General features: G+C 27.4%; 1 protein-coding gene across 1 annotated transcript in view; it reads right to left on the bottom strand.

Moving 5' to 3' along the window:
• LOC145832436 (lipoxygenase homology domain-containing protein 1-like) overlaps positions 1-21522 on the bottom strand; it is a 42846-nt gene that overhangs the window by 11538 nt on the left and 9786 nt on the right. Inside the window, exons 14-34 of the mRNA XM_082939752.1 lie at positions 21091-21199; positions 19771-19918; positions 19046-19145; positions 18479-18552; positions 7898-7984; positions 7472-7632; positions 6960-7185; positions 6487-6718; positions 5950-6023; positions 5605-5743; positions 4927-5023; positions 4415-4491; positions 3959-4119; positions 3589-3731; positions 2933-3072; positions 2397-2495; positions 2062-2162; positions 1512-1673; positions 989-1194; positions 560-693; positions 2-175 (exon numbers count right to left, since the gene is read on the bottom strand). Coding sequence (XP_082795878.1) covers positions 2-175; positions 560-693; positions 989-1194; positions 1512-1673; positions 2062-2162; positions 2397-2495; positions 2933-3072; positions 3589-3731; positions 3959-4119; positions 4415-4491; positions 4927-5023; positions 5605-5743; positions 5950-6023; positions 6487-6718; positions 6960-7185; positions 7472-7632; positions 7898-7984; positions 18479-18552; positions 19046-19145; positions 19771-19918; positions 21091-21199 — 2844 coding nt within the window. The remainder of the gene's footprint in view (position 1; positions 176-559; positions 694-988; positions 1195-1511; positions 1674-2061; positions 2163-2396; positions 2496-2932; positions 3073-3588; positions 3732-3958; positions 4120-4414; positions 4492-4926; positions 5024-5604; positions 5744-5949; positions 6024-6486; positions 6719-6959; positions 7186-7471; positions 7633-7897; positions 7985-18478; positions 18553-19045; positions 19146-19770; positions 19919-21090; positions 21200-21522) is intronic.

The raw sequence follows: 21522 nt of genomic DNA, 5'->3' as shown, positions 1-21522 counted from the left end.
CCTTTTATCTCGTAAGGGACCTTCTTCTCGTAATCTTGCGTTTCCTCTTCGCTCGGGAAGACGACTCTCTCCAGCTGCCCATCGTCCCGGTCCTTGTCCAGCCACCTCCCGCACGGAAACTTCCACTTGGTGCCCAGAGATGGCGCGTCCACTTCCACGTATTCCAGGTACCAACCTGTAGTAATATGTTTTATAAGTAAACATTAGTGTAAAAAAAATATTTTTTTTTACAAAGAGTAATGAGCTGTTATGGCATAGCTTAAAACATGTAGTTATTAGTAAAAATTTCCTTGATTCTGATAACTTAGCTTAATTTTTACACTTTATTAGAGCTTTTCACACTTTTTAAAGTTTAAACCAAATTCAAATAATTTATTTTACCATTTTAGTCAAACACAACATGTAACTTAACAGTATATAATAAAAACTCATGTAATATACTCAGTAATATACTTTCTAATTTTCGAGCCAAGAATTAACAGCTTGAAAAAATAGTTAATCATAATTTTAAACCAATTTATTTTATTTAAAAACTAATTAAATTGTTTCAAACACTAACCAGCAGACAACCCTGAATTGTCGTGGCCGATTTTAATTTTTTTCAAAACACCGAGATCCGCGGACTCCACTGTGAAAACGTCGGTGTGGTTTCTCTCGAACTTGTCGCGATGCGTCTTCGATGACTTTAAATTTCTATTATGAAAAAAGATAAAAATTTAAATAAAAAAGAACAGTTCTTTATTAAACGTTGGTGGTATTTTGGTGAATGTAAAACTGATAACAGCAAAATGCATGTTGTTTATGGGTTAAATAAGTGTATTTTTGATTTTTTTTTAAGTCTTTAAAGTTTTTTTAAACTCTCAAAGAGGGCGATGTTTAATCCGTTTTTGGGCAAAAAAAATTTTAATGCCAAACCATTTTTCCACCCAAAACTAATTTTTCAAAGTGGGCGCCCTTCTTACATAAACTACTGCAAACAACAACTGACACAATGCCGGAGTCGTCATTTTCTCCGTACATCACCATGTACACGTTGGCGTCCGTCCCCGACCCCCTCACGTCCCCCGTCTTCACGCTGACCGTGTACGTGGTCAGCTGCGCCCTCGTTTCCAGGGCGACCGCGTCCCGCACGCTCGTCCGCGACTTCTTGGCCGAACCCTGCGCCGCCTGCTCCTGCAGCCTCAAGTAAGCGGCCTGAAGTGAGAAAAAATTGGTGTGAGATACACTAAAATGTAAAATTAATTAATAATTATGGTGGTTAGGGAAAGATGGTTTTAAAAATATTTATACTTATCGTTATACTTAGCTATTCTGTTTTAACGTATAAACCATTGTTATGTATGTATAATAAAATTGTAAGAAAAAATTCTAAGAACTACGTTGTGTTAAAAAGTTGAAAGTTTAAAATAATAGCTAGGGTTTAATGATGAAGAACTTTTTAGTTATTTAGTAGAAAAATTTTAGATATTATTTTAGTAAAAATATTATTAAAATTTTGAATTTTTACTTACCTTATCAACGGGAACCAAAGTTCTTTCAATTTGCCCGTCATCCTCGTCAACTGCCAACCACCGTTGGCATGGAAACACGACGTCGCCCCCTGGTGACCTGATTTCGACACGGTCGAGAAACCACGCGTCGCCGAATCCGCTGTTGTCATGACGAATTTTCAGCTGCGAGAGAAAGTTAAAATTAATACTGTTTCTAAAATAATTACTACAAAAATGTTTTCAAGCTGCAAATTTTACTAGAAAACATTTTTTATCTTTAAAAACTACAACATCTATAATGTTTATAAATGATTTTTAAAAGATAAACATAGTTGTAAATTGAGGAAATAGGAAGGTTTTTACTGCATAGTTTTAATTAAACAACTATTAGAAAATAAAATCTACTGAAAAATTTATATAACATAACTTACTTTAAAAATTTTATCATATATCTCAAATATCAGTTTAGAAGAAAACGTTATTTGAGGTGTATGCAAAAAATAAACAGCTTGAAATTTACAGGAAACATACAAAATACTATAGAAAGATCAAAAGAAAATTTGAAACATACTTTTTTAAGTACACCCAAATCAGCAGCTTTCAAAACAAATGTGTCTTTTTGATTCTTTTCAAATTTGTTAATATTTTCTGACTTGTCTAACTTTCGTTCACCTTTTTAATTATTTTTCATTTATTAAGTAGCTTATAACATCAATTTTTCAAAAACTAAATCTTATAAGTTTTAAAAAGATAACAATATAATAACTTATTGAACATTACAAATAAAACGAGAAAAATAATAAAATAGACGAGTGGTTCGAATTGAACTTAGTTTAACATTATGCTTAAATAGTTTGATTAAAACTAAAAGTTTTTTTTTATTATTATTTATTATAAGTAAATAACCAGAATCTCCATTATTTCCATGTAAATTAACAAACACGTTAGAATCAGTTCCAGCTCCCATCTTACCACCAGTATAAACTTCCACTGTGTATTCTATCTCTGTACAGTTTACACATAATCAAGTTTTATCTAATATATTTTGTAATTCCACTTGTATTTTTTGGAATATAAAACGAACAATTTATAACTGTAACATAAGAAGTAATAAAATTTCATTTTATCTACAGAAAACTGATAAGTTTAGTGTTCCTGAGGCTTTTATATATTTTTTTTCAAAAGAAACAAACTATAAACTTATACTAGATACTATTATAAAAAATACAAATCAAATTAATTTATCAATTTATTTCTAACCTAAAGTAAAAATCTCAAGTTTCTCAATTTAATACTGATTATACGAAAATATCAAAAGAAACGAACTATAAACGTGTTCTAATACTACTATAAAAAATATAAATCAAATTAATTTGTCATTTTTTTTCTAATCTTTAGTAAAATTTTATAGTCTCTCAATTTAATACTGCTTATATACGAACCTTGCAAAGTGGCATCTAGTTGCCTGCCGTGCTCATCAGTCGGTACCAACTCCCTGATGATGTGTCCGTCGTCTTCTGATTTATCGAACCATCTCCTGCACACGAACCAGTAGGTCTCCATCTCCTTGTTAGAAGCTGAACTTGCTGCGGTAATTTCATCAAGTTATTTTATTACTTTCGTATGTGTTACGTGTCAAGCGACAGTTTTGTTGTAAGTAACACCGTTGTTTTTGCATTGCTTTGAAATAATTACAAGATTTTGTTTTAACATTGAATCTTTGCTTAGTAGAAATTGATAATTATTATGGATTGTATAACTAGAACTAAAAGCACTATTGTAGAGGTAAGATATTTTATGGGCTTTAGTAGTATGACTGTGCCCTGAAAAAAGATGTTTTTTTTTGCGTTAACACGCTTAAGGTTTACGTTTAAGCACTTGAGCTCAAAAATTTATTCCGTATTGAATTGCTTTAAGGGAAAACTTAACAGTATAAAAAACGTACTGATATGTTTGAAATAAATACAAGTTTTATTTGCAAGCTTATGCAAAAAGTATATAAAGGACACATTGCTCTAAAAACTGAAAAATTAATTTTCATCAAACATGGCTGATTATTTTAAACAAAGTTATTGCTTTGATCTTATATTAAACAAACTAACGCCTCTTCTTCTTCTTCTTTTTCGCACGGGCGATGTACCTCTGCACCTTGATGGACTCCAGGTACCAACCGGATCCCACCCCCTTGCCATCGTGACCCACCCTGATCTTTCTCAGGGGTCCCACGTCAGGTGCCTCTATCTGTTTCGTAAAAAAATAGTTCGTTAGTTTCAAAACAAACTAAACTTTTATTAGTAATCGTTTCCTTAATTCTACCAACAATAAAGAGCTTAGTTAAAATGAAGATATAAACTGTGTACTAAATAGCTAAACTAAGAAACACCTAAATTTAATTACAAACTAGGATATACTAGACAAAATTATTCAAAAATTAATAGTTGCAAAATACTCAGTGCAATTTAACTAACTTTGAATTTATCAACAGCGTTTCTCTCAAAGTTGTCCGTTTTACTTCTCAACTGTATTGTTTCCGATTTACCGTCCTCTCCGTATAACTGAATCATTACGTTTGCGTCCGTACCTCCATTCAATTTGTCACCAGTCGTCACAGTTATTTCGTATGGAAGCACTTAAATTCATTATGAATTAAATAATGTAAGTTTGATTATCAATTATAAAAACTATTTATAAGTTTTTAGTATTTATAGCTTGTAAAAGAGTAGTTTTTAAAATTCGACATTTAGTCATTTGTCTTAGAAAAATATACACTGTAGGAACAAGCGAGTTTTTAATAATATTTAAAACAGCTTAAAGTTTGTATTCTTTGTTTTTTGTACACTTGATATCAGTAAAATTATATATTTTTATAAAACTATAATGCCTTTAAAACAGTTTTGTCTAAAAAAAAGTTTTTCCATGCTAACATTTATCATTTTGCCTTGTTTCTGTCGGATACAATTCAACTTCAGTTTTACCGTCTCCTTCATCCGAAGCTAGCCACCTGTATGTATAATTTTTTTTTTTAATTTAGCTGATATTTATTAAAAAGCAGGACAATTTTAAGACAGACTGCATGAATATCGTGCTATTGGTTTACCAAAACGTTGAAACTAATTTATGTATGCAAAGGAGATCCAGAAATGTTACGATTGAACTGCTTAATCTCTTAAGATGTTTATTGAACTTTTACCAAGTAAAAATATAAAATATTTAAATAGTAAAATAACAACTTGATAATTATATTAATACTTATTTGTACAAAAAATCTATACTTCACTACGTTAAAAACATTATTAAAAATTCATCACGAAAGTTTTTTAATAATTTTCAAACAACTACCATCTCAACACACATTGAGTACATTTGGAAAACACAAAGAACTTAAAAATATTCAACAACAAATTAAAAAATATATTGATGAAACAACGAATATTACCTGTGACAGTTGAAAGCGTAACAACAACCACTTGAGGGGACATCAATTTCAACTCCGTCCAAAAACCAGCCTGAACCAGGTCCGCTGTCGTCGTGCCCTGAAGTATTTATACTAACTTTACAACAAAAAATAGACTACACAGATATAAGTAAAAAAAAGTCTGTAACTTTGAGTAGTATATTGTATGCATTGCAAACATAAACAATGAATGTGTTTTGCAACAATAAGTTCACTAACTAGCTTTTCACTTGCTTCTAAAACTCACCGAAAAATAAATTCAACTTAATTCTGGTAAACAAATGAAAATATCGTAACTGTTTCCTTTAAAAAAACAGAAAACTGCTTTATTGCAGGTACGTAGCTGCAGCAACTTTTTTTATAGCACTGTTTTTAGTTTAAAAGATTTTGCCAGTTTTAGTTAAGCAAAACTACTTAAGAGTAAAAATTAAAAATACTCTTTCAAACTCTGTTCTAAGCTATGTCACTTCTTTATTGAGTATCACTACAAAAATAAAGAACATTCTCTATATTGTACCAATATAAAAAACAAACCTATGAAAATTCTCTTTATATTTTCGATATAAAATAACAAACCGATGAATATTCTCTGTTTATTTTCGATATAAAATAACAAACCGATGAATATTATCTGTATATTTCCGATATAAAATAACAAACCAATGAATATTCTCTGTATATTTCCAATATCTGCTGCTTCCAGCTTGAACAGGTCGGTTCTTCCCCTCTCAAATTTGTTCCTGTATCCTTCGCTCTGATGAACTTTCAACTTGCCCGTGTCCCCATCCTCACCGTATATCTGTTGATTATTTAATTACAGTTTGTCCAGTTAGTTTTATATTGGTATTTTAAACTTAATAACAAGACAGTGTGTTTTTATAAATTTGACAAATTTATTTGAATGAAATTTTCAAGTTTATAAACAGGAATTAAATAGTTATTATTTTTATTCCTACTACATTTTTATTTATTTTTAAAATAGTTTATATATAAATTATCATTAACCTTGATGAAAACGTTTGCATCTGTGCCGGCTCCTCTCACATCTCCAGTTTTCAGCGAAACGTGGTAAGTTGTTGCTGTTTGAATTTGAAAATAAATTAAAATTATCATGAATGGTATATGGGTATAACGTCTTTAGATTAAAGCAGTTTTGAATGTTTTATTAGACTAGTATAGGGAAAAAAGTTGTGATTTTTTTGAAACTAATACATTCGAATCCAGTAAAATTACTAAATGTGTTAAATTACGCCTCACTTTTAAATAAGTTTTAACTTTTTTTTATTCAATATTTAAATTTAATAAGTTTCTTTGGAGTATGTGTAAAATAAAAAAGCCAAACTGCAACAGTGAAACTAGGAGCAGATTGCTATAAGAGTTGAATAAATTTTTAAGCCGCTCCAAAAACCAACAAAAAAAATCAAAACTTTTAATGAAAATTTCCAGCAACGGACTTTCCTCTTAAACCACTTTCATGAAGTTTCAGCTGCAAACTCTAATATAAACACAAAACAATCTAAACAGTCAATTATATAAGCTAACTGTTGAGCAGCTGGGGAGACCCTTGTTCGTGCAGCTCCCTAACAACCAGTCCGTCGTCCTCGTCCGTTGCCAGCCACCGTTGGCACGGAAACACGGACATGTTGCCGCCGGTCTCGGGGCAGACGGTCACCTTTTCAAGGAACCACCCGGACCCGGGACCGCTGTCGTCGTGACCGACCACCACTTTCGTCAGCTTCTTCAAGTCCACCGCCTCGATGAGGAACTCGTCCGTCTGAAAAAAATTAATATTTATAAGAAATGACTGTCTGGTCTATTTTTTTATAGCATTACAAGTTTAATTTTCAATCAAAATCCTGTTGGTATTTTCAAAACTGGTTTTTTGTTTAAGTTTTCAAAAAAGATTGAAGTTTTGCACTGAAAACGCGGTAAAAACTTTTATGCAAAGTTTTAAAACTTTTTTGAGTTCGAAGAAAAACATACAACATGTATTTTAAATAATAAGTATAAATTACCTTTCCTCGTTCGAACTTGTTGCTGTGAGTAGAAGACTTCAGCAGTTTTCTGTTTCCGGTATCCCCCCTGTTGCCATGCAAACAAAGGAAAACCCCCGCGTCCGTGCCCCCTCCCCTGACGTCGCCCGTCTGCACCGAAACCTTGTACCTTACCAGTTCCGCCACCTTCTTCACCCCAGTTCCTTGAGCGGGGATTTCCCTGACGACCTCGCCGTCGTCCTTGCTTCTGTGACGTCATTAAAAATAATTTGTTGTGAAAAAATGTTTATATGAGGTTTAAACTTAAAAGTGAATAAACATTAAAACTAGTTCTGCAGCCAAATAGATGTAAAAAAAATAACTTATAAGTCAGCAATTCAAGAAACTAAACTCGGAAAACTTAACAATAATTCGTTTTCATAATTAGTTTTTTTAATAAATTTAAAAAATTAATGACTATACTCAATTAATGAAACCCTTTAAAAACATAAGTAAACTCACACAAAAACTATCTAACATAAAACAAAACGCACTCATCTAGCCATCTCGAGCATTTGAACAGGTAGGACTGATCCTTGTTTTTTCTACCGACGGGTTCTAACAATATTTTGTCGAGATGCCAGCCGGCGAAAGTGTCCGAGTTGTCGTGCCAAACACGCAACTTGTATATCTGACCAATGTCCTCAATCTCTATCTGCAATAATAAAATATTTTTCATATTAAACAATTTTAGAAGTCTGTAAAGCTTTTAAGAGTTAAGTCAAGAATTGTTAAGTTTAAACACGGTTAACTTTAAATGATAAATAACTCTTTTTATTAACTCTCTACACCCCGTTTACAAAAAAAAAAAATAATCAAAACTACTTGCATCTATACATTTTTAATAACTTTATAATAAGCTAGTATTTTCTTTTTAAATAAAACTAAAGTATATAATGATTTCAGTTTGAAAATCTTACTTTAAAATTATCTTTTTGGCCGACTTCGAAATTATCAGCTTCATTGTTCAGTTCTATTTCGTCTGTTTTGCCTTTATCGCCATAAACCTGAAATCATTTTATTTCTTCTGTTAACTTTTTAAAATACAAAAAATTTTTTAACTTAGCTATTTGCTTTCATTGACAACTTACAGTGGACCCAAATCGCGCTGAACTGGAAATAAAGATTTTTAAACTTGACATTTTTTAAACTTATTTTTTTGTTTATGTTTCAGGTGGCCTAAGGATTTATCAAATTTCAATTTAAACTAATTCAAGATTAAAAAGCTTTGGTAGATTTTTTCTGAGTGCCTTGTTTGTGTAATTTTTTCAATTTTGATAATAGGTAGATTTAGCTGATACTTAGTCATTTTTGTTTTGTAACAACTAATGGGTGTTTAGTAGCTGATGAATTTTCAACCAATTAGTAGCCAATTTGTTAAAGAAATTGTGACGCTAAAAAGTTATAGTAATATATTATTCATAATTTATAACAATATGTATATTTAATAATATAAAAAATTATTACGATAGCAGGGAAAAATTTATTTTTTTTCTTTTAATTAAAGACACTTAAAAAATACTAATAAAATAAATTAATATTATTAATAGTATTTTTTATTTAGAACTATTGAAAAGTTTACAATAGCAGGAGCATTTTTTTTGCATTAACTAAAGACATTTAGAAAAAACCAAAAAAATAATTGAAATAATTTTCAATTATTATTGTTGTTCTAATTTATATCTATTATGTAGTTTACAATTGTGATAAATTATTTTGCCAAGTTACGATAACGTTCAAGAAGAAAACACATAAAAAATTCTTAACAATTTGATTAACTTAGTATTTTCGTGTTTTTAAATAAGTCGTCAGTCGTAAAAAATTAAAAATTTGTCAATTATAAATAAAATACCTGTAGTTTTAAGGTTGTTTTGTTATAACTAAGTCTTTAAATACAAAATCAATACATTATTTAAATAAAGTCAAATAGTTTAAACATAGTTTTTATAGCAGTTAAAAAGATTAATGACAACAAATTATCCTTTTTAGATAAAAATATGAAAAAACCGTTATAACATACCAAAAAAAATATTCTAAGTGTTATAATGAAGGTTTTTTTAAGTGTGTAAATCTTAAATTTATAATTAAAGCATGACTAATTGTGCATTTCAAATGTAAAAAATAGATAATAAAGAAACTTTTCAACTTTAACACGACAATACTGCTACAACGTCATAAATTTATCTACTTTTGTAAACAAATGACAAAATTTAGTAATAAATAGTTTTTGAGAACTTATAATTTAGTAATTTACTATAAATAAAGCCTTTAGGTAGAGTTAACACTAGAAATCACTGGTAATGTTTCTTGGTCTGCCCACAGTAGTACAGAAAGTCATTTTTTCTCTTTTGGAAGTTGGTTTTAGCATTTATTAATAAGTTTAATATATTTAAAAGTAAAAGAATTCAAAAGTGTAATGATATTAACATTTAATTTTTTTATTTTAAAGCGGATTTTGTAAACTGTTTTACGCAGTTTTCGTGACGTTCTTCCAGTATTAAAAACAAACAATTTTTCATTTAAAGGAGTTAATTTCATTTCTATGCGTATATATTTGCGTTTGTCTTTCAAATACGCGTTAGTTGCTTAGTTATTCCGCGTTACGATCAAGTTACGATTAAGTTCAACGTTGTATTCACAACTTTCGAGAATAAAGAAAACGTCTACATCGCGGAGTTGATGTTAGTATTTATGTAACTTTACGATTGTTGATACTTTTTATAGATTTTATTTGTGTCGTGATTTAATAGTTTCTTTCTTCAGAACTAAGAATTGTTATTGAAAATAAAGTAAATTGCATTTATTCAAAGTGTGTTTTATTCATAACTTAGGAATAAGTTTGTAACTATATTGAGCTACTTATTAATAACCCAATTGGTTAAAAAAGTTTATTGATTTCGTGAGTTACTGTTAGCATACTTTAAAAATCACTGATGTAGATATTTATTTATAAGTGAAATTTTTATTTTTGAAAAACTAGATTTAATTCATTTACAACAAAAACTTTAAACGTTAACTTAAATCGTTATAAGTATAACATTTATTAATAAATTAAGAACGATTACAGAGCAATAGAGTATCACTAATCACAACTGAAAACTTTAAGGAATCAAAACAAACAGTTTTTGGTAGTATAAATTGTCTAATGTAAACTTTCCATTCTAAAAAGCTAAAACAAACTACGATAAACTAGAATAAAGTTAATATCATATCGCTAAAATACAAAGCTTTAGTTTCAAAATAAGATCCGGATCCGGTATTTCATTAATATTTGGTATAGTATATATATTGTATCAAATTATTACTAATAAATATTCATCTAGATTACAATATTTAAAATCATATACAAAGACAAAACTATTGAATTTATTTTAGTTAAGATAAATGACATTATTAATAAAAACTATTAAAACAATAAATAAAAAATTTAAAAAAAAGTTAAGTCTAATTAAAAAGTAATAATATAAATGTATATTTTAATTTAAAAAACACTATATAACAAAAGCTTAAATAAAACTATTTTTTAAACTAAGGAGGTTTTTAAGTAAGACAACATAATTGTTAAGTAAAACTATGGAAATAATTATACACTTTCAGTTGAAATAAAATATAAACTTACTTATACTTAACAATAAAAGGTATAATCCACTAAAAATGGTAAACCAATTTAGTGTTTGTCAATGTACAAAAAAAATACATACAACTCAACAATTGCATTTAATTTTTTTTTTTAATTGATAATTTGAACAAAAATAAAATAAATTAATTGAAGTGAAAAGAACTGATTTTAAATATACTCTTTAATACTCAATAAAAAACAAAAACTATAAAACAGAAGGCTTTTAACATTATCAGCTTTCCTAGTAACACAAGCAAAATTTAAAAAATATCAAAATAAATGTTCAACTCAAGTGATTAAAAATGAAATGGTAACTTAACCTAAGATTTGTATAGTTCTTACAATTTTTAAGTAAAAACAATAACACATGTTCATATAAAAAATTAAAAATAAAATACACAATAACAAAAACTTTAAATAATAGTACCTTTAAAACTGTCTCGTAAAACTTATTATTTTAACAACTTTTAACTTAAAAAAAAACACTCTTAAATAAACTATAAATGAAAAGCTGTTTTTAAATTATTACTAAACTAAAAATTACAATATGTGTTTATTGTTTTTCGGTGTGTGTGTATATTACGTTATAAGAAAAAAATATTTAAAAGATTAAAAAAGATATAGTAAAGAACCTCATTTTATAGTGTGTGAGTGTTGTATGTATAGAGAAAAAAAAAATCAGTTTTACAAAACCCTATCTGAAACTTTAAAAGACTTGTTGGTTTTTAGCCATATTTAAAAGATAGGCTGAATTTTTTTTTGATGATTGTACATAAAGCCTACCGTTCAGGTACAAGAGGATTTTTGCAGAATGCTTTAAAAATATGCGTTTTCCTATAAAATGACATTTTGTACTGTGGTTACTGATAAAGTTATAAAAAAGTGTGTTTATTTCTGACTCAGTAAGTTTATATTTTGGGGCAACGTTGTTAGGGATCGTAAATTGTAAACATATACTTTTTATAAAAATATTATTTTCCATTATGATATATAAATTTGTCTGCGGTTCGCAACATAATAAATTTGCAGCACTTTGACTTAGCAGTCTGCTATAAAACTTTCTGAAAGTGTTTTAACTTATATGTAAGGAGCTTAAAATTAAGGTACCCCTTGGAAAAATCATGGTGTTATCGCTTACTCCTGGTCACTAACATAAACTATTTTCGACAGCCAGTCGTCAGAACAACCAAGTACCTTAGCAACTAAGTTAAATTGTGTTTTTGATTTGTTCAAAAAATTTTGTACTTGGATAAGACAGTAAAGTGATAAGGCAGTTGTAATTGTTTTTATGTTTTATCTATATGAATACATGAATTTGAAAATTGCCATTCACAACGTGTGGAAATAAGTCATAATAACTTGCCCGCAAGAATAAAATAAGGTAGAACACCTGGAAACTTATTTTGGACTGATATTTTTGACCTTTCCTGATATGAAAATTTAAGCACAGTTTGAATATTATCAACGTGATTCTGGTTTACAAAAAATTTTCTAAATACAGATTTTCTATTTAGAAATTTTTCTAATGCTTGCAACGTTTATTTTTGAGTTAAAATATTTATGATGCTCGTGGTAAATTTCAACCTTTTTATTTCCTTGTTTTCTTTAACAATTGTTTTGTTCAATGAATTTTTTGGTTTTTCAATGATGAAACATCTACAACTGTTATTCGGTGCTTCAATGAAATGTATATGGATTGTGCTTAGAATACGTAGTCAAACCTTATATAATGACTTTTGCATTTTGACTTTCATTGTCTTATACTTGAAGGGAATGAAATTTGGAAACTCATTCATTTAAAAGTCTAGGGATCATTTTAAGAATCACATCAGTTTCTGATGATATTAAAGAAATGTTATGTAAATGTTACCCTGTCTATTCTGGTAGCACAGTCCACCTACAAGATGCTTGGTGGTTTTCGTTTTTTTTTTCTACCTAAAAATAGCAACTAGTAAACTTTTCTAACTGTTTGTCTCGTAACTTAAACATTTTTTTGCTTATAACCATAACTGCTTTAATGTAGTGTAACTTATACTTATGATATAGAGTCTTCATTAGTCAACGAAAATAAAACTAAAGGTAAATCATTAGACATGTCAGTGTTGTAATGTAATAAATGATGGAAACAAATACTAGAAATATTTGCTAAAACGTTTGATGAAGGTGGCTGTGGACTAGTTGTATAAACATTTTTGTCGACTGAAAAAGAATAGTGTGTATGGATTGGTGCGGTGAAAATTAAAGAAAATTCTTGTTTGATGAAATAGAGAAAAAACGTTTTTATCATTAACTATTTTAAAAATATTTGCAATTTTTTTTTGTTTCTTTATGTAAGCAAACAAATAATGTTGGTGTTTTTCGTAACTTCTAGTTCGAAAAGGTCATTAAATCTGGTATTTACTTCAGTCATTATATTCATCAAAAAATGAACAAACGTGTTTACACTTTGTGAAATTAAAAAAATAAGTCACAATCGTAATAAAAATATATCAAACATTCGCATAGCAAGATTAAAAGACTCGAAGTTAAATAATACTGTTTCATATGTAAACTCTAAAAAAAATGTCAGCTACGAAAAAAATTGCTTCTTTTTAAATAATTTTTATCAATTGTACTAACCATACTGATTACTGTTGCTGGGTAAAAAACATTACTAAAGAGTATTTTTTTAATATTATACTAAGAAGTATTAAAAAAAGATTAAACAACTAAACAAATTAAATAACGAAATTAACTGTTCTTGACCAATCATAGTGTCAAGAAAAATTTTAACAGCTAATTTTCTTTCTACAAAAGTAAACTCATCTAGTCTTTTTGTAAATAATATACTTTATTAAACAAAATTTAAACTCCTATTTAAAAAAATAATTTTAATATTTTAACTACATAACAATGTAAAAATTAATTAGAGCCCTTTTTAAATTGCAATAAATTAAAACAATAGGGGATGAGCGTGGTTTTGTGTTTCTTGTTTGAGCCTGATAAGCTAAGATAAAATTCTACAAAATTAAATCAACGTGAAAAACAAGATGGACCACTATGGCAATTTAAAAGTCATCATAGCTTTTCTTTAAAACAAAAGTTTCTAAAACTAAAAATTAATTCAGAAGTGCTGATGGTTGCCGCTGGTTTGTGGAAATTCGAGAACCTTATTTCTAACAAAGTAACTGCACACATATTTATGAAATTTCAAATACACACTATTGAAAACTGTAAAAATGTCTTGTATAGTGCATGTACAAATTTTCATGAATATATATGCAGGAAAGTAAACTTATACACAACATTGTGGCAGGAAGTAGATTAAAAATTGAATAATATCCGAAGCTAGTTAGTCAACTTAATATAAATAAAATATATCTTTAAAAATTTTTATTTTGTCACAGTTACTTTTTTTTATAATCAAGTTATTTTCTTTTTCTCAAAAGTATCAACCTTTTATACAAATAAATTATAGCAAAACCAAGATGAACAACTTTATACTAGCTACCAGGGGCGTCGCGTGGGGTGTTGCACTGCCGCAACTGCACCACCTTGAAATTTTGTAAGAAAAAAAATAAGTATCTATAACGTTTTCGTTATTTTTTAGAACAAAATCTCTTTTAAAACTCCAATTTTGAAAACGACCATTTTGCCCACTTCACTGCCGCAAACTCTTAGCTGACTGCCGCAAATGAACTCAAAAAAGCAAAATTTCTTCAAGAATTACCGCAAAATCAATATCTTGCGGTAAGTAAACTAAGTTGAAAATTCCCTAAAATAGGACATGCTGAAGTATCATCTACAAGCTATTGTAAACATAAAAAAAAACAAAGCTAAGCTACTGCAAAGGATTAAACTTGAGTTTATGTACTCACATGATTTTTTAAATTTAACAGATCTCTTCTATTAAAACTGGACAATAAAAGAACAAAACTTGTCATAAATTAAATATTTTGAAAAAAAAGATAAAATCCCTAAATCATTAAAGTCTAAGAAATTTGATTTTTTATTTTAATCTGCATACATAAACTTAACTATAACTCATTTTTTTTATCATAAAGTTAATAAAATATTTATATAAATTTTATTTAAATGTAAAGTTCTGAAAAAAAATAATTATGAAGTCTATCATAAACTTCTAGTTCACTCTTACAGAAAAGTAGTTTAGATTTATATCAAAAGAAAATTATTATTACTGAAACAGTCACATATTTAAAAAAGTAAATAGCCTTAACTTAGATACTTTGATTATTAAGAGTAGTTTAACATTTTAGGAAAATTTAGTCTACTTTATATGACTTTTGGTTTAATTTTTTCATAAACAATGCAAAAATTTTAGATAAAATTTTTGAAACATGGTTGCCTTGCCTCATAATCAGGATAACTTAGAAATGTTAAAAACTCAAGATGATCCAAGATAAATTAAAGCAGACTAAATTTTAAAAATATTCATAAAAGTATTCAGGCTGACTAATGCAATTTTAGTTTATTACTTTGAAAATAACAAGTTTATTTAAAATTAAAAAAAAAGTGTTTTACCCCTATGGCCACATGAAAACTAACTAACCAGTTTTTTACTTCTATAATGGTTACATATTTATAAATTATCTTTTAAATTCTTGAAAAGTTCAACAGCCTAACCACTAAACTTAAAAAAGTTAAGCTCTGGTGAAAAATACTGTCATCAAAATGAAAAATATATTAAAATTAAATAAAGAAAAGTTACCCTTAAAAAACTATTGAATTTTAAACCTCTAACAAAAAAACATTAAAAGTTAAAAATAAGTTAATAAAAATCTTAATGTTTGTAAAAAAAATTGTGCAAAATAGTGAGGGGTAAGAGGGGGGGAGGGTGTATAGGCACTTTTTTACATGTTGTTCTTATTTTAACTTTTTCAGAAAGCTAATAGTTACTCTTTAATAAACTTGAATTTCCAATTGAACTTTTAGTTACAACCGGTCAAAGCCAGAGAGTACAATGACTTATTATACAAGGAGCAAACCAAAACATCAAAAAAATACAATTTTACTGAAAACCTATATTCTCCATCATTCTTAAAGCAATTTTTATCAAACTTTTTCATCCTAAGTTTTATAAAAAGTTATACTTTTGTTGAAGAGAAGTTTTAAATTTTTAAGTATCAATATATATTTTTATATATACAAAAAAAGTACTTTTGTTATAACTTTTTTTTCTTAGTGTTTTAAGTATCTATTTTAGCAAATAGTTTTGTTTTATAAAAGAAACATCTAAAGATTTTGAGGCCAACTTATAAAAAATCTTAAAAGACCAAAGGGTATAATTAAAAATTAATTTATGAGAAAGGTATGTATATTTCTTTGTTTACTCAGTAAGTTTTAAATTGTTGTTGTCACAATAACTTTTTTTGATTTTAAATATTCAGATATACCTATATCCTAGAGAAAAAAAAATATTAGAAAGAAAAGTTTGTATAGTCAGATTTCTTATCTTTAAATCTAATTAAAACAATATCTTTTATATATTTTTTTATATATAACAAGTTGAGTCTTTTAAAATTGTTAAGCTGATTTAATAATGTTTAAACTTTTGTTATAGGTACAACAGTTAAGAGGAAATTCAACAAAAGTTATTACTCCAAACACCAATGGCTGTCCGGATGCTCGGAAACAAAAGCTCTATTTTGTTTCCCATGCTTGCTCTTTGGGAAGGAAGCAGCATGGAATGGACTAAAAATGGCTTCAAAAATATTTCTAACATCTCTGCAAGATGCAAAAGCCATGAATGTTCACTTGGCCATATAAACAGCATGATCTCTTTTAATTTATTTCAAGTTTTCAGACCATTTAAGAATTTCGCAGTTATTTTTCGCAAAATATTTTACTGTTTATAAATTTTGTATTCCTTAAGAACTTATAGAAACAGCGAAGAAGTGCTATACTGTAGTTGAATGTAAACAGTTAGAAAGAGAACTGAAAACATTTTATTAACATAAAGAAATGCATCAGGATGGTTTAGTGAAAATACTGTTTTATCTTGAAGAACATAACCTGACTAAAATATTTAACGAAACTACAAGGCTTCTTAGAATTTTGATAACTATTCCCATGACTAGTGTAGAAGCTGAAAGAACATTTTCATCTTTGAAAAGGATAAAAACATTTTTTAGAAACACCATGGGTCAGTCAAGATTAGATTCTTTAAGTGTAATTTCGATTGGTAGGGACTTACTTAAAAACTGGACTAGTTTTAAGGAAGAGGTGATGGAGAAATTTATCAACCAAAAGGAGAGAAGAATGAATTTTAGTTACAAAGGTGAAAAGCAAGATTCTAAGTATTTATGTTTGCAAAATTAGAACTTTTGATTTATTTTTAAGGCAGGCATTTAGTAGTAACTATTTTCTGTACTAAGCAAGTTTAGTTTTTCTTTAAAAATTTGTAGTTTGTACATAAAATTTTCTTTGTTTGTAGACTTTTTAATTTACTTGCCAAGCTTCATTATGTATTCCTTTATTTGTTTAGTTAAACAAGTAAAAATATTATTTTTAGTTTGGTATTTAATCCAATATTTTTCAAGTAAAGTTGAAGCTAAAATGAAATATTATCATAGTTGCTGTGTTTTTTATTATAATATAAGTTTCTTATATCTAAATTGTAAGCTACTTTTAGTTTTAACTTTAGAGCCTTTGTAAAACTTAATATTATTTAGTTTGCTTGTTTTACTTTTGAGTTTTTTACTTAGTCAAACTTTTTTTTAACCTTAATTTTATTTTAAAATTCTTTAAAATTTCTCTTCTCAGTAATGTAAGTTATTATTTGAAAAATATTTAATTTGTACACAACATTTTATTTGTTTGTAGACTTTTTAATTTATTGCCAAGTATGATTAGATATTTTTAAATTAAATATTAGTAAAATAGTTTGATTTTTAATTAATCCAATATTTTTAAACTAAAGTTGAGGCTAAAATAAATATTATTGCATTCGCTGTATTTTCTTATTATAATATTAGTCTGTTTAATCTAAATTGTAAGTTAGAGAATTCTTAAAATAAGATATTTATGAGCTTGCTTATTTTACTTTTGTGTTTTTAACTTAGTAGCCAAGCTGTTTTTTTCAAACATCAAAAGTTAATTATAAGTTGATACTCGTTTATTGTTTTCAATATTCAGCAGTAAATAAGCAATTATTTTCTACTAAGTAAAATAAATTTTACTTAAAATAAACTTGCAGTTTGTACATAACATTTTTTTTTGTTTGTAGACTTTTTAATTTCCTTGCCAAGTCTAATAAGATATTTATTTTTTGTTAAGTTAAATATTAGTAAAATAACCATTCTTAGTATGATGTTTAATCAAATATTTTTGAAATAAAGTTGAGGCAAAATAAAGAACTATTAAAGTTGCTGTATTTTTCAATATAGTAATAATTTGTTTTGTCTAAATTTTTTCTACTGTTAATTTAAACTTTAAAGCCTTATTAAAAAATAATACTCATAAGTGAGCCAAAAATTTTTTGAGTCTTTTAAATTACTTAAATTTTTTTTATATTCCTATATTTGCTTTAATTTTCAAAGTAATTACCTTTTTTTTAAAGTTATTTTCTTAAATAATTTTGTTTTGAAAATATAAATGTTTTATTTTTAAACAAAATTTCCCAAGTTACATTAGCAATTAAATGTAGTTTTTATAGAAAAAAGTCTTTATTTAAAATAAAAAAGAGTTTTAAAGTAGGGGATTTCTTTAAAAAATTCTGCACCACCTAAGAAAAATACCACGCGACGCCACTGCTAGCTACTGTAAAAATATAAAATAAAAACAAACGTTTAAATTTTAAGGATTATGTAAAACTTTTATGTAGTTCTATAAAATTTACACGTATATGATATTTATTTTCGTATTTATAACATATTGAACCAACTTGAACAAACACTTTAGCGTCGGTACCAGCATACTTCATATCACTTGTCCAAATTGTACAGTTCCAAGGTGACTCTGTAGGAAAATACTAAACATAGACACTTGTCTTAATTACACATTCTATAGAAGTTTGCATAAAAATTTAACTTAAATAAATTTTAGAGTACCAAAAATTTGTTTTTTTTTTGTAAAAAATCAGTCGAAAAACTTATTTTTTATACGTTGTGTTCAACTGGTTAACACCAAAATCCAATTTCATAAAAAAAAAAATCCAGTTCTGAACTTCAATTTATACAATAAAAGTTTGATTTATTTAAAAATGGGTTTTAAAAATCAAGTGCACCACGTTAAGAAGGGACAGTAAGACAACAAACAAGTAAGACATTGTCAATTATATAACATAATTGTAGTTCTCAAAAAAGAAGTTGTACCAGTTTATAGCACGTGACCAAGACTTTAGGGCCTAAACGGCTTCAAGTCTTTTTTTTTTTATAATTTTATGTGTTGATAGTAGAAACCCTGTGTTGCATTAAACTATAAAAAACAAATATCGAATAAGCTTAATTACTTTGAACGACTTGTTTTCTCAATGATTTAGATTCAAATAGTTCTCTGCAAATCAATCCATCCCCTTCATCTGATGCCAGCCAGTTTCTACACATGAACACCTTAAAGTAATATTGTATGTTAGTATTGTTACAAAAGTATAAAGTTTGATAGTCACAACCAGCACGCTTAAACGTATAAATGTTTATTTGAAAATCAAAAGCTAAAGTATTTGAAAATTAAATAAAACAACTTTCATTTACTTTATCTTATACAGATATCATTTTTTTCTAAATTAGAATTTTCAAGAAACTTGGAAAACAATTAAGAAATAAACACACAATCATGAAACAGGTATTTTTTAAAGAACTGTTTTACTTTATAAAATCATTAGAAAGGCAAACAAAATTTAAAATTAAAGCAAATAAATTTTTTTGATAAATTAGCTGCTCTCAAGTTTTTAATGTAAATAAACTTAAATGTATAAAAAATACTTCAAATAAGACCTAAGATATATTTTTTTGTAAGTGCAAGTTTAGAAAAAATTATTTATTAAGAAAATATTTAATAAAACTAAAATAAGAAAAAAAAAACTGATTGTAATTTTATCAAGAATTTGTTTTAATATAACTCCATTTTTCAAATATTTGGATTACCACTCTTTACAGCAAAAAATCTAGTTTGGGTGACCAAAAAAAGAGCCTAAATTATCCAGAATGTGTGGCAAGTGATATGTGTGCATCATACCTGTTCGCACCCGATTTCGTTGCAAGTGACCACAACTTTGTCCAGATACCACGCCGGACCAATACCGCTGTCATCATGACCTATTTCTATCTTGTCCAGCGGGCTCAGCATCTTACCAATTTCAACATTGCACACGTCCACCCGATTTCTTTATAAGTTTATTAAATTTTATTAATTGATTTAGTTGTTGAAACAGCTTTGATTATGACCAAAATAAATCTAAATTGATAAAAGAAGTTATTATATGTAAGTTTTAAATTTGCATATTTTTAATAAAAATTAATCAGGTTTGCAAAAAACTCAAAAGGCTTTAATTAAAAAATTGAAGACTTTTTAAATATATTGATCTTAGATATAAAATTTTAACAAATAGTACACATAGCTGTTTTTTTTTTACTTTATTCTTAATTTTTTTATTAAACTAACTCTACTTGCCCAAACTAATTTAGCATTATTGTAACAACAAAATATCCGTAATCATATCTTATTAAATAAGAACTTAAGTTATACATGGTTATACTTTTTTTTAATGGTTTATAATAACTTTTTTATAAAGTAAAACATTTGTTCCTTTTAAAAATTAACTTTTCAATTTTTATCATAAACTTATTCGTTCAAAATTTCTTACACGGCATTGATTTAAAACCTTAAACAAATACAAGGTAAAAAAATAATAATATATAGTATATTTGTATTTTTTTTAGATATCAAACTTTAAAAGAGTTATGATTAAACTAAACGAGCAATATAGACATTTGATTTTTTGCACAGGTAACTATATAAAGTGTTTTGCAAACAAAAAAGTTTACGACTTTCAATGGATTTAAAGTTTAAAATTTAACAAAACAAGTTTGAAATTAAGAAAGTAACAAAATAAAACAGACAAACATCGTAAAATGCGTTCGTGGTTACCAAGATATGTTTATTTTACGAGCATATATTGAATATGTAAACAAAACCAGTGTTAAAGCTAATATTGAAACCAAGCTTAAGTAGCATTAAAACAAGGCGTATTGTGTTATTAAGGATATTTTCTGTGTGTAAATTTATTGCTTATTACTTTATTTCTTAAAAGACGCTGATTTTTAAAAATGCTGTGATAACTTTTTTTTATATAATATTCTGTTTATAGTTTACAGTATTTTTTTTATTTAATTTTATACAACTTATACAAAACTTAATTTCGCAGAACTTTACGGAAAAATAAAGAAGATACATTAACTGTAATGGTAATAGAGACTTTATTCAGCTAAAAATTAAAAACATATAACTAACTTGACTTTTTTAATTACCACTAATATATAAAACATCACAACTTACCTCTCAAATTTACCGTCGAGCACAATTTTTTCGCTCTGTTTGTTCTTCTTGCCGCCTCCGTGCAAAATTACGTAAACCTCGGCGTCAGTGCCCGCTCCTCTCACGTCACCTGTGACGTGATAAATACAATCATATTGTGACGTCACAATAACTTAATAGTTGAAACTAGTTTAACATTGAATTGCATTAAACCAAACCAAAATTTCACACCAGCCTATGATTTAAGTTTACTGTTTTATGAACCAGTAGGTCGCAAATGCATGATTATTTTCGCCTTGGAAAAAGAATATTTTATTTCAGCTTATACAAAACTAGTCAAAAGATTGTTAATGGTTACAGATAGAAAAGTTTATGAATTTATCTCTAACCCATAGGTTGGAAACTTTTTAGTCGGCGGGCCAGATTAACAAAAAAAGGTTTTTCACGGCCCGG

The sequence above is a fragment of the Thalia democratica genome, chromosome 3 (genome assembly GCF_965202585.1).
Source record: "Thalia democratica chromosome 3, ktThaDemo2.hap1.1, whole genome shotgun sequence".
Taxonomy (NCBI): domain Eukaryota; kingdom Metazoa; phylum Chordata; class Thaliacea; order Salpida; family Salpidae; genus Thalia; species Thalia democratica.
This window is presented reverse-complemented; position numbering and strand designations above follow the sequence as displayed.